The sequence below is a fragment of the Lepisosteus platostomus genome, chromosome 14 (assembly GCF_059453375.1).
Source record: "Lepisosteus platostomus isolate fLepPlt1 chromosome 14, fLepPlt1.hap1, whole genome shotgun sequence".
In the NCBI taxonomy this organism is placed as follows: Eukaryota; Metazoa; Chordata; class Actinopteri; order Semionotiformes; family Lepisosteidae; genus Lepisosteus; species Lepisosteus platostomus.
The window spans coordinates 30927648-30941328 of NC_142624.1; the positions used below are offsets into that span (position 1 = coordinate 30927648).

At 42.0% G+C, this 13681-nt stretch overlaps 1 protein-coding gene across 2 annotated transcripts; it reads left to right on the forward strand.

The window, feature by feature from the left end:
• Window positions 1-185: 185 nt before the first annotated feature.
• stk17b (serine/threonine kinase 17b (apoptosis-inducing)) lies at window positions 186-13681 on the forward strand. Of its 2 annotated transcripts, none has more exons than XM_088605613.1 (7): window positions 186-1023; window positions 5931-6161; window positions 8986-9124; window positions 9557-9683; window positions 10720-10768; window positions 11144-11323; window positions 12645-13681. In XM_088605613.1, the coding sequence occupies exons 1-7, from the start codon at window positions 902-904 to the stop codon at window positions 12874-12876; spliced, it is 1080 nt and encodes a 359-aa protein (XP_088461739.1). In that variant the 5' UTR covers window positions 186-901; the 3' UTR covers window positions 12877-13681. The 2 variants fall into 2 exon arrangements, with proteins under 2 accessions (XP_088461739.1, XP_088461740.1); XM_088605614.1 differs by having other exon boundaries at window positions 191-1023; window positions 5949-6161.

Below are 13681 nucleotides of genomic sequence, written 5' to 3' on the forward strand. Positions count from 1 at the left end.
TATACACGGAAAAGTGAAGCTACTTAGAACCTGCAGAATAAAGGAAGAGGGACACGGCGACCACCGGGGGGCGCTTTAGCGGAGAAAAACGCAAACGGAGTCGCAAGAGAAAAGCCCTCTTCCTTTCGCCCGCCTTGACACGCTGTGATTGGATTATCCGACAAGCCTGACGTAATGCTGGTGCAGACGAGCTCCGTTTTCAAATGCAAACCGATCAACAGAAAGCGCAGGACCCGGAGTGTGTTAGGATTTGACGGACGGGGCGACACTTGAGTTTACCGTGACCTTCAGGTTCTCCGGGGTTCGTGACGAACTGGAGCAAAGCGAATTCTCAACGCGTGAAGCTTGCTTTGGGGTTTTATTTTATTTCGATGAGAAAATGCTTCCCCCTAGTGAACGTTTTGGAAGGAAACCGCTGTCTACTCGTGTTCTTTAAAAAATAGTTATCTTCCGCTGGAGAAGTGACACGGCCTCAAGGGGAGAGAGAGAGAGAAGCAGAAGCAGAAGCAGAAGCAGAGAGAGATGCATTGTTCACTCTTGCGAGAATATATTTCAAAGTTATGTCAATTTGCCGCAATAACTGGAAGAAGCCTGCATTTCCTCTTGAAGGTTGAGAGCAACAACTAATTTTTACCTATAGCAGTAACTTAGTTGGGAAAAAACAGGCAGTCCCACTAAGAAGCAAAATACTACAGCAGCACTGGTTACGTTACTATTTGTGGTGGGACTAAAAAAGTGACAAGTAGTTACTTAGTCGCCCGGCACCGTGCTACTGAGGTCGCACGCAGGACCGAGTGTCACGCAGGTGTGTGGTAGTGATCCTGTACTTGACAAGGGACGACGCCGCAGATCGCTGTGGGCTGGTCGGTCGGTGTGATCGCCCCGTCTAACCTGCCAAGCAATGGCTCGGAGGCGGCTGGACAGCCGGAGCTGCCCACCAGGGCTTTTCACGGAGATTCAGACACAGATCCGCACTGAGCCCCTGGACAGCCTGTACGTGATCACGAACGCCGAGCTGGGAAGGTGAGTCGCCAAGTGTGGTCTGACAACATGTTTTACTGGCTGTATCCGGGTCTGTAGGGGGTCAGTCAGTGTACCTGATAGCTGTCCTGTGCCGGAGCATAGTTGTGTGCGTCTCTCGGTCCTTCAGTCTTCACGCGTTTTTCTATTTTTAAAAAACATTTTTGGGAGCTCAGCTGTCTAGCCCCCAGAAGTCTCTTGGATCTCGTCTCATTTTTAAATTTCTTTCTCTGTACCTATTCGTGGGATTTCTACGTCTGTTTCTTTCCGCCAATGTCAGATTTGCTCTCTACTGGTGTTCATTCTTATCTCTCCCCCCCCCACAGTTAAACTTGGTGTTTATCAGTGCTTCAGTTGTCTGTGTTTTTTATGGTTCTTTCACTTTCTACCCGTCTTGTGTGACACCCCAGATCCTGTCTTCTCACTCGCTTGGTGATTAATGCTGCACGATTATTCGGGTGTCCATTTTAGCCGGTACTACTAGATGTGATGTGTGTGAGGAAGACTTCAGACGGCGCAATACAGTGCGAAACGTAAAAAAAAGATATGTATTGCTGATGCATCGCCCTTTTATATTTTTTTTAGGAGGAAACATGAGGCATCAGTTCAGCAAGATGGTAGTTATGTTTGGGGAATTATGTCTCTTATATGTATATACAAGTACAGCACTGAATTTGATTTACAGCACATCCTTTAAAATAGTACAAAATACATTCTCATATAACAAAACAAAAGGTTATTTATCAACTTCCTCCTCAACTTGACACTAATAAAATTCCAAGGCTGTGAAGTATTTCTTGGTTGTTGTTTATGTATTCTGGTGTTGTTGACAGTAAAGTAAGGTGTGATTTTATTTCTCAGAAGGAATGCTCTTGGCCCTGAGGAATTAAATAAAAGAGAGGGTTCGAATTCCTTCCCTCAGAGAATACATTTCTATTTAAATACAGCAGGTCTCCCTCAAAGCTGTGCAGTGTCTCATAATGGGGAGTGGTAGAAAATAAGTCTAATAGTACTTCAAATATTTAACACCCATTGACAAGCTGGAAATGAGTTAGGGTGAGTTTTAAGAACTAGGTGTAAATTAGTTATTAGGGTGCAACTTTTATTGTACTGCATGACACTAAATGCCTGAAAAGTCTATAGTTGGTGTCATGACATTGGATGTGCAGTATAAGCCTGCCAGTATCACTATGCATTGTATATTTGCATTTAAAGCAATCAAAGGACAGACCTTCATTGTGCTTACCAGTTTGCATGCTGGAGTTGCTTGTGTATTTTACTTAAAGAAGAGTGGTATTCTATTACTTTGTAAGCACTAGTGTCTTTGATTCTGTAATACAGTGCAATAATTTTGACAGCAGTGAGAGAGATCAGAATTTGTGAGTTTCCACACATCAGGTTAAGTTGTGATGTGTGTGATGGCAAGGTTCTGGGGAAGAGCCCGTAGCAGAAGCAGCATGTTCGCAAGATGCTCTCTTGAGCAGTGCTCTGTAGCAGCTTTTGGTTCTTATTAGTGCAGCCTCTCAACTTGCCTTTGCATCAAGACTGTGATACTATGCCTATACTAAACAAAATGTTCATGGAATTCGGTTACATTGATTTTTTTCTTATTTTGATGGAATCAAAAGTATTTAGGGTATCTGTTGAGTTCTTTATTTCCTCCAGGAGCTCTTTGTCTTGAATTATTTAGTTGAGGGGACCGGAGTAGCCTCATGGAGCATTGAAGATATTTGTCTTTTGACCTCAGTTCCTTGAAGATCCTTTGGACTTTGTAGAGTTCTGTGAAAAAACTCTTCATGATAAAATGCAATGTGGCTTTCAGTGATGGTGTGCCAGAAGTGTTAGGTGCTGATTGTTTTCTGAATGAAACCTTAGGTTCTTAATGATGGATTATTTTGGCAAAGGATAAGTCTTTAAACAAGAAAGGAAGAGCACATTTGGATGTTAGCAGTTATCACATATTCTGAACATAATGATTTATTATTAGCACATTATTATACTCTAAGCTAACCCACCCCAGTCCCTTAGACATCCATAATGAAAAGGAGCAAGTCTTCCAGAATTAGCTGCTCCTGGAAACTTTAATATAGAGGACTGCGTCTGGAATCAAAATACTGTATATCTGAAATGTTTTGTGTGCGCTTTCTGAAAATTCAGGTATTTGGCTGGAGCAACCTTATTGAGCCTGCTTTCCTTTTCAGTTGATAATTTCATAGAGCTTCCTTTTTTAAGAGCAACATGATTTTAAACAGCTGTGGATTAAACTCTGGCATGGGAGCTCAGAAAAACTGAAGGGATTCCTTCACCTAAGATGAGCATTTCACATGTGTGCTCCATACTGTTATTTGCAGCAGAAGAGTGATATACAGTAAGCTACAGTGTAGCTGGATGGCTAAAGAAACAGTGGCTGTAAGTAAGTAAGCAAGCTGTATACTTTGCTTTCCTTTAAAAGCAGTTTTTTTGCAAAATCCAAGACTATAAGAATAAATGTATTTAATTAGGAATTACAAAGAGAAGCCTAACCAATGTACAAACCACAGGATGGAGTACAGTGCTAGACAAAGAAATTAAGTCTGAGAGGATGCAGCTGGAAGACAGAAGGTCTTCACGGATGAGTCTGTGGTCTGATGCTGTCAGCCAAGCCTGGAAATGAGCAAGCTTGTTGATCAATCGCTCTGACGTCTAGCAGCGTGCACAGAAGGTGAGGCAACAGCCTAGCAGCAAAGAAAGTGGAGACGTACTGTACTGTACAGATGCACTATCAGGGATGTGACAGTGAAAGGCACGTGAACGTCTTAAAAAGCCTTATTTACTAGCAAGTCTGTAATCTGATCCACCTTGTCTTTGCCAGACAAAGCTGGCCTTTGATTCTTGTAAACATATATCCTGTCCCTGATTTTTAATATATTTTTAATTGAAGGAAAACATTGATCTGGGTTTTTACGGGATCATAATCTTGGCCTGATTCCCCTGCTGAACTGTGCCTGAGGTCCAGTGGAGTTGAAGCAAACCACAGGTGGAGAGGGAAGCCAGCTCTTAGCTCTCTGAGACTTTCACTGGGAGGTGTGGTAGTTAACTCCCTGCATTGGCAACATGACCAGAGCTCTTGCACAGTGGCAGCACAGTCTGTTACATCCCTCTGTAGCCAATTCGGAAAATGATCTGTTATGACAAGAGCTGAGAGAAAAGCGAGTGTCATAACATAAGGGCATTATGCATGTAGTGCATAAGGTTGCATATTAAGAGCTGATGTCATGTCACAGGTTCAAGGATTTGTTTTATGGTTTTTCTGACATGTCATGTATTATTTCAACTAAGCTTGTTGAGACTGTAGGAGGAAGGAAGTGAGCACATGTTTGAGTAGCTAAGAGGAGGGGATAGCTTGAGAAACAGGAACAGCTGTGCCAGGTTTCCAGGTTCCTGTTTCACACAAACTGGACTGGCCCGGGGGTGGGGGGTGGGGAGGGAGACAAGCTCAAGGCGATGAAAAGGTCCTCAGCTCTCATCCTCAAGTGGGCCAGAGATTCTTAGTTACATTTCCTTCATAGTCTAATAGAATTCAATTAGATCAGTCTGGCCCTTTTGTCCTGGTCATAATCCATTTGTGCTTTTTCTGAAAAACATGGAGGCCAGAGGGCCTCATAGCCTGGAGACTTCATATAATTCAGTTACCTGAGACTGCAGACCCTCAGCTGGGTTATCGTATCCTTAAAAAACACAAATATAACAAAATATTTTAATTAATCCCTCAGCTAAGAGAGAGAGGCTGATTCATACTGTAGTGCACCATAAGTGCGATTCAGTGACTTACAAAATCCACGCATCTGCTGCTTTCCTTAAAAGTGTTGTCAGTAGTTCTTCCTGTATGAGTGTATCTGAAAAGAAAGTACTATGAATGCCATAAAACAGTAGTAGATTCTTTTTCAAGGATATATTCACAGATTTCTGTTGGCTATAGACAATTGATTAAAAGGCAAAACAATACCCTGAGTCTTCTCTTGTGTTGGTATTTGGTTCCAAGAACCAGTGGGGCCCAGTTTTGGAGGAACGGGAAGAGGAGCTTTGTCACAGTTCAGTGCTCACGTGTCTGTATTCCACAGCCATTGGAGCATTACTGCTGGGGCTCTTTAACAGCACAGCTAAGAGCTTCTGTCCACAAAGTCACAGCTGAGATAAAAACAGGAACTAATTGTTTTTCATTGCAAAACATTTTTGAAGCTCATATTCACACCAGCTTACCGGGGAAGGGGGTTCCCTGCAGCACTACAGAGTGTGTGTCTAGCTTGTGTCTGCTCATCTGTGTGTGTTGTTGACTTGAGTTGTTTTGCACGCTATTGTGTGTGTTTGTATCTCATTGTGGCTCTCCCCAGAGATCAGCTGTTTAAAAGCCAGTGAAGTGTCCTGCGGTGCAGAAACAAAAGCTACAGTCACATGCGAGTCATGTTTATTACCAGCAGTGTCCTCCTAGTCATCTGCTCCGTGTGGGCCTTTCCACATCCTTTGAAAAAGTATTTTTCCCCCTTTAGTTTTGCCTTGCATTTTGGAGAGAAAAGTGCTCAGGCAAAAAGAAAACATTTCACAGTCCTGCTTGTAGCGAGAATTCCTGGGCATATTTTCTGTTCTTTAGAACAGCTGCTGTAAAGTCTGCAGTGTGGTTTACCCAAAATTGCTGGCTGTGGCTCATTTTTATGTTTTGTCTTTTGTCTTTGTCTGGGTGTAGCAGCTGTAGGCGCAGCATATGGACAGCTTAATGTTTCAATATTGGGAAGCGACTACTGTTTGGTGACCCATACTGTTGTGAAAACTCAGTGTCAGTACAACTCATTACAACTCGCCATGTTTAAACCAGTTTGTTTAAACCAGTACATGTTCACTGTACTGGTTTACCTCTGCTGACCTTTACCTGACAGTCTCTTTCTCTGCCCCAGGGGGAAGTTTGCGGTGGTGAAAAAGTGTGAGGAGAAGGCCACTGGGAAGGAATATGCCGCCAAGTTCCTGAAGAAGCGCCGCCGCGGACGAGACTGTCGCGCTGAGATCGTACACGAGGTGGCCGTGCTGGAGGCAATGCGTGCCAACCCCCGCGTGGTCAATCTGCACGAGGTCTTCGAGACCGAGCATGACATCGTCCTGCTGCTGGAATAGTGAGTTTTCCTGCTGGTGCTAATCTAACTGGTGTACTGGTTACAGGGCACTGGTTTTGTTCACTTAAGACTCTCAGCTGAATCCGGTGAGTCATCTCATTGGAGTACAGTGTGTAGTTTAACACTCTTCTGTAATGATAGTGTGGTTTTTGGCTCATACTGGGTCAGTAAGTAAACATCAGTGACTAGTGAGTAAACATCACCCTGGTCAGAATATAGTCCTAACTATAATCCTAATCAAATAGCATATAAAGCTCAGTGATCTCCGAGCAGTCCACCCAGGCTGCCAGTCGATCATTTAAAATTGTGTTGTGTGCATACTGTTTGCACCGCACATTCTTGATATATCTGGAGTGTTTAAATCCATCTGTGTTGGATCAAACAGAAGGCTCACAGAGTTGCAGGCATACTCTCTCTCACATGTGCAAAAACACACACATTCACTTTGAGCCATATCCATTACAGTACCTAAACTGTAGATACGTGACTTGTGAGAATTTAGTTAACGCCTGATCTCAAACCGCCTCTCCATCTACATTCCAGGAAGGTCTTTCATAAGTGAAAATGACCCATCTACAAATATTGCAATATTGTAAAATCTTTTATATATGTTTTCCTGTTACTTGCGTCGCACCCTTTTTCTGCACGTCCTTGTAAGAATCACATTCTTCGTCTTCAGCAAGAGGGGTGTCGGAAAAGACTGGCTCGGTTACTCTTCATCCCCTGAAGTAATTTTCAGTTTTCAAAAATATCTGCCTACAGTACATGCAAGGGGCAAGGAATAGAAACTAACACCTGTTAGTAAAAAAATCAAATTTAGAGAATCTTCAAAATATACAAAATGCACAGCAGGACTGCAGCATGCCCCCTTGGACCCAGGTGTACGCTGTGCCGTTTTATTCTGACCCAAAGATTTTGGTCCCTTAGAGAGAAAATAAAAACGCAAAATGAAATAAACGTCACATAAATGTACAGACACCTCTAAGCACAGTTGAATATATATCTGAACATGTGTTTTCTAATTATTTTTTGCCTTTTGCCATACAGTTTTTTTTATTCTCTTTCAATGTAAAATGTACACCTCTGTGGAATAGCCACTTCTGCATTTTCTTACTGTTTCACCTTTACCTTCTGTCCCAGAAAGAAGGAATCGTCTGCAGTAGCATGCTAAAACCAGTCCTATTCAAACCAAACAGAAACCACCTCCAAAGTCATCAAGATAAGAGCTACGAAAGGAAAACCATAAATGCATCTTTTGTTTGCTTCTCTTTATTTTAAGTGGCTTGATTTCAATCTCAGATAGCAGATAGTCAGTTTTCATCACCGAGCATCTGGTTTCGTCTCCAGTCCCCTCTGTTCTTCAGTCTTTCTTTACCTACTCTTCTGTGATGTTGTTTGCTTTTTTTCTTTCTGTCACTAACCTTGACTTTCCCTCCTTTCCCCAATCCTTTCACCTTTTCTACCCTTTCTCCCCCTCTTCTCTCTGTGGTGAGGTGAGGTGTTGAGGTGTGTGACAGGCAGTGTGTGCAGGTCTGTTTGTTATGCAGGTTGCCATAGGAACAGTGGGTGGAGCCCCGAGGTTGGAACAAGAACAGGGGAGAGGTGCATTGCTCAATCATTTAGCACGAAGATCTTGTTGTGCAATACACATGTTTTTATAACTAGATATCTAATCAATCCAGTTTGTGCTGGCTGAACCCTAACAGCGCTATAATTGAGAAGGAGTTTAAGATTATCAGAATACATGGGTGGAGGTCTCTATATATCCATATCGAAAGTCTGCCCTTGCCAACTGCTGCTGCATCTTAAAACAGTGCTGGAAAAAAGTCTCCAGTTGCATAAGACCTTGATTTAATTTATGGTTTACACACCTCTCATATACAGTATGCTGTACTAAGGAAGCACCATAGAAAAAACATTAATATTATTTCAATTCTGTGTCTGTCAGTTTATGCAACACAAGGCAACAAGCCTGAAGTATCCTGAACCAGGTGTAGTCTTGTTGCTTGTATAATCTGAAATGCCTCACATTGCTGGGCAGTTAGAAGTTATTATTATAGGTAAGCAACAGGAGCCATAATGCTGATTGCAAATGCCGTGTAGCATGTAAATATGTTTTCAGCTGGACATTGTAGAGTAAAAGTTCATACAGGGAAACTTGAACCAGTCCTTCTAATCGTTGTGGGCTTGTCCAAGAGAGAGGCACTTTATATTAGAGGACAGAGACTCCTGAGTCATGGCTGAGATACTGACTCACAGGGATTCTGAGGTGCCTGGGACACGTACACAATTTTCCCGGAGGAAGAGAAGTCCTAATCCTAACACACCCTTAGTCACACACCCAGTCTAACTGACACATATAGGCCATACAGGAGAGGCCGCCAAATGATGAGTTTTTTTTGGTAAGATCCAGTGGCCCTAGCATGTTTCTGAGCTTTTGAACACCCCATGTGTGTGTTACTGGATGACTTTTAGTCCTCCTGTGCAAAACAAACTTTAACCTCTTACTGTAAGTGTTTGTTCTACAATTTTTGGTGTACATTTAGAGTAGGTTCTGTCTGTTATTAGGTATTTATTCAAATCATTTGAATGTAGTTTGTGGGGTAATTGCATATTTCGGCTTATTATTGCCCCATGTTGACTTTGATAGGTTAGCTGATTTAATTAAAAAATATCCTTTGGATAAAATGTTGTAGCCAAACTTTCATGCAACATGCACATTACAGGCTGCTATAATATGAGCCAGTGATCCTATAAAGGTTCATGCGTGTTCTGGAGTGCCTGTACTGTTTGAGCTCATTCTGTGCTGGTATGTGTCTTGCAGTGCAGCAGGAGGAGAGATATTCGACCACTGTGTCTCGGAGGAGATTCTGTCGGAGCGTCAGATCACTCGACTGCTCAGACAGACCCTGGAGGGTGTCCACCTCTTGCATCAGAGCAGCCTTGTACACCTGGACCTCAAGGTGACTGAACACACCTATCCTCTTGAAAGATCATGAGAGAACGTCTTTCTTCTGATTTCTATTCAACCAGCACCTGATCATTATCTTAAAACCTGTGCTAGTTCGTGTTGAATTTAAGACTCTTCTGTGTTGTTTATTTTAAAATGACACATAAATTATTTTTAAACCCATAAAAGCAGGTATATATGCACTTATTTTTTGGAACAAAAAATACTCATTAAATGGCTTCACTGTTAAAATGAATTGTAAATAAATATAGTGGTTTATATCAGGGTTGTTCAGCTTCATCACACCAAAGCATGGAAAAAAATCTTCACTTTTTTCTCTCTATTGTCTCAAGGTCACTAATCTGCCAGACCAAAAATATTTTAGATATGAAACTGTGCTTGTGTTCAACTTGCATCTTTTGTCATTTCCCATCGCTCCTCACAGCCCCAGAACATCTTGCTAACTAGCCTCAACCCGCTAGGCGATATTAAGATTGTGGACTTTGGTCTGGCCAGGCGCCTGGGAACCACAGGAGAGCTGAGGGAGATCCTGGGTACACCGGAGTATGTGGGTAAGAGCATGGAGAGACCTGCTGGTTTGGAGAAGCAAGTCAGTCACAGAAAGCTTAAATGTACCTTAAAAGGTTTTGCGCAGCACTCTGTCGTTACAATGACTTAAACTTTACAAGTCTAGTAATGGGCTACATTCCAGAATGTCTAATATCTAATAAGAAAGGTGGTAGAGTGAGGAACCTGCTGTCTGCCAGCAGACAGGGGCATGCGAAAGCGGACTATCCTTTTCAGGAAACGTTTCTCTATCTATTGACTTTCTTAGTTTTTTTGTATTACAAGTTCTTTATTAAGATTTTGGGTATAAGAAATGTCGTCACTGCTTTCACACTATGTTGCAAAAGTGTTGAAACCGCTACAGTATATGGGTATAGATCACCCTCTGGCTGGTAAGCCAGCCCTCTTTTCACAGAAAGAGGAACTGCTCTTTAGAGATTTCCTGAGGAAGCTGTGCACACTGCTGTAATGCCACTGAAATTGCTTATTGGTATACAGAAATGGTGATGATAAACAGTTTGATATGTAAAGTGTTCATTAGTAGTTAAAAATGGTCAAAGTTTTAGATTTGAGCCTTTTTGTTAGGCAATATATATAAAAAAAATGAAAAAGCATCAGTAAGCCAAGCATGATGGGGAAGAAAATGGCTGTACTTTTTACTTTGTTTGCAGACTGTAGTTCTTTCCTTATTTCTGCCTCTTTGAGAATCATGCCTTCTCAGGCAGATAGAAAGTTGTGAGATTTAGTCAGTTAAATGCCTTGAAACCAGAGAGCTTGTGTCACCTGCAGTGCTTGCCCAAAAGAAAACTAAGGTATAAGCAGAGGTGTCAAGAGTGCCAATAAAAAACATTGTAATAAGAAAAGTTATTCACTGTTTAGGTGCTTTTTCATTTTCTATAAAGTACACCACTTATGAGATGTGTTCTTGAGTGTAAAGCCCCTTCTTCTGGTCCAGATATAGTAGGTAGTATAATAGATAGTTTATGTCAGGGAAGATGTAGCCCTTTCTTTATAACGAGAAGGCCTTTCCTTTTGTTTCAGCCCCAGAAATATTGAATTATGAGCCCATCACAACCGCAACAGACTTGTGGTAAGCTGATTTTCTCTCTTGTGAAGCAACCAAACTCCTCTTTAGAGCCAATGTCATGCCACATTATAGACATCTGTGTTTTCAAATGTAAGCAAAAGCATGTGTATTCAGAGAAGGAAGTCATTTCCTGTGACTTGAATTATCCATTTATGAATGATAGGTTACAACTGACACTGAGGGTCTGAATGGTATCTTTCAGTAGCATTGCTGCTGCAAAACTTCATAGATGTTTAAGTCTTTTGAAATTTGAATCCATAATGCACATTTTTGACACAGTTAATAAAAATGCAAAATGAAGACCTAAATAATGTTATTATAAAGATTGTGTTAATAGGTGGCCTGTGACTTAAGGACAGTGTCGTGTTCTTTATGCAGGAGTGTGGGCGTGATCGCCTACATGTTGGTGACAGGAGAGTCTCCGTTCCAGGGAGAGGACAAGCAGGAGACCTTCCTCAACGTGTCACAGGTCAATGTGGATTACTGCAAGGAAGTTTTCGCTGGCGTGTCTGAATTGGCTGTCGACTTCATCCAGAAACTGCTGGTCAAGTCCCCAGAGTGAGTACAGCCTTATGACCTGATGTACAGACTCAAAGTGGATTCACACACACACACACAGACACACAATTTGAGTAAGGTGAGTCACACATCATACCCAAATTGAATACACAACAGACCAGCAGTTTGCCCCTGTGTTCTGTAAATAGCTATGTAACCTGTCGTTCTTGACCCATTGTGGCCATATCAAACAGTCACGTCATGAGCTGTTAAGTCTTCTTTAAGCGCTGAGCACTAAGCATGTGTTCCAGTGCTGATAGCATACTATACCAGTATGGAACAAACATTGGAGGTATAAAAATAACATGGTGTAAAGTCCCTTAGATGGAAAAGATGGTTATAGCATTTCCTGTTACTGTTCGCTAAAACTGTGAGAGCAAGCAGTTTCAGGGAATCGAAACAGTTAATTTCTTGTTGGAGCTAAATTGGACTGTGAGAAAGAGGCATGTCACTGTAGTTTCATTATGTCACGTTTTTTCTTCGTATTGACTCAGCTTAAAAATATTCACCATTTCTGCAAGCCTTGTTTTAATCTGCTGATGTAGCAGGCTATTTTTAAAAGTAGTTTTCTATTGAGAGCAAACACAGGAAACAGCAATATTTCTGTTTGCTGAGCAATGAATGAACCTGTGCTTAAGAGAACATGTTGTTTTTTGTAGGCCTGTATGGCAAGCAGATAAAACCTAACGTTTGGGGTGGAATGGGGATTTTGTGGGTATGAGTGAATCACACAGTTCTTCATTTCCTCCACTGACTCAAACTGGACACTCTGGTGTTCCTAGTGATTCTTTCAGATCCCTTTTAGTACACTGTTTGCCAGCCCTGGATCTTTAAATTTAACAACGAGGCCAAAGACCTGTAATCGATGGTGGCATTCAGTCTAGTGCAATACATGTTGTCAGTCTTAATTGCTTAAAATAAGATAAGATAAGATCACTTTTATTGGCCATATACAATTTCTTGCATTAGGAATTTGTCTTTTCCCAGCTTGCTCTCCATGAGACACACAGGTACACAGACAGGGAGAGTGAAGCTTGGGGTCAGAGCGCAGGGTCAGACATTTTTATACGGTGCCCATGGAGCAGCTGGGGTAAAGGGCCTTGCTCAGGGGCCCAACAGAGCAGGATTCCCTTGCCGGCCACAGGATTTGAACCGGCAACCTTCCAGCCACAGGCACAGATCCTTAGTGCCACTGCTCTGCCCCAAATGGACTTCACTGTGTTAATGGAGAGGTCTAGGCTGGTAATTGAGAGCCACAGTTAAGTAGGCCTTAGGCCTTAGTGTGTGGAGACCTGGATGTTAACTAGCAATTTTTCAACAGGGACAGGCCCAGCGCAGCCGAGTGCCTCACCCATCCCTGGCTGTGGCAGAGCAGCCCGGATTCAGAACCTTCCACCCCACAGCCCAGCCGTGGGCCCCGCGAGAGAAGTGCCGGCAAGTGGGGCGCCACCACCCCACTGGATGACCCCGAGGACAAGGAGAACTTTCTGGAGGCCTCTTTTGGGAAGAGGTTCCGCTTTGATGAGTCACTGCTGGGAGAGAGCATACAGTGAGGGCTGGCCCGGTAAATTGTCAAAGTGTTTCTGTTTTTGTCAAAAAGGTTTGTCCTGGACAAAAGACATTCAATTTGTGACCTTTCGGGAGAATATCTGCAGGTAGAGGGTGCCTCCTTTTCTCTTTGTATGTCTACATAATGGGTGTTTCTGTACAGTATGTTGAGCTATCAGCACTTCCACCTGCAGTATTTGGAGGTGTAAAGCTGTACCCAAAGATTTAAATAAGATTTTAAAGAATTTTATGTTCAACTTTTCAGTGTGAATATTTGTTTTAGGTCTGACTGGAAATGCTCTTGTTGGAATTATTTGAATGCAATAATTTAAGTTTTTTCTGTTTATGTTCATCAATATTAGTCCATAGCTCTTGACTCATTTATTAAAATTGTGTGGTTCATTTTTTCTTCCATGTAGAAGACAGTCTGACAGGTCTGACAACCTGCGGTTCTCTTGGTGAAACTAACCTGATAAAACTGCAAACACCTTGTCTAAGATCGTTCTTAGGGATCAGCTGGACTGGTAGATGTTCAAACATTCCTTTAAAATGCTAACGAAAACCGGTAGGGTCTAAAAACCTGTTGGTCCTGTTTTAATTTGTGGATATTTCCAATGTAAATTAGTCATGACCGCATGTATGAATGGGCATTTTTTTATCTGTGTCTTGTCGACATGTTGTCAAGTGAAACTACAAATATGGGTCTGTCAGTTTGTAATGTCTAGGACTTTGTCAAGTTGATGCTTTTTAATTGTTCCGTGCCATGGAACAAAAAAAAAACAGTAAAATGCATTTTATATGGAAAAAAAA

What these genes read in the sequence shown, in the direction of transcription:
- stk17b (XM_088605613.1), top strand. Translation starts at nt 902, where the DNA reads ATGGCTCGGAGGCGGCTGGACAGCCGGAGCTGCCCACCAGGGCTTTTC. An exon ending in ACGAACGCCGAGCTGGGAAG is followed by an intron (nt 1,024 to 5,930) that starts GTGAGTCGCCAA and finishes TTTACCTGACAG; the next exon opens with TCTCTTTCTCTGCCCCAGGG. An exon ending in TTGTACACCTGGACCTCAAG is followed by an intron (nt 9,125 to 9,556) that starts GTGACTGAACAC and finishes CGCTCCTCACAG; the next exon opens with CCCCAGAACATCTTGCTAAC.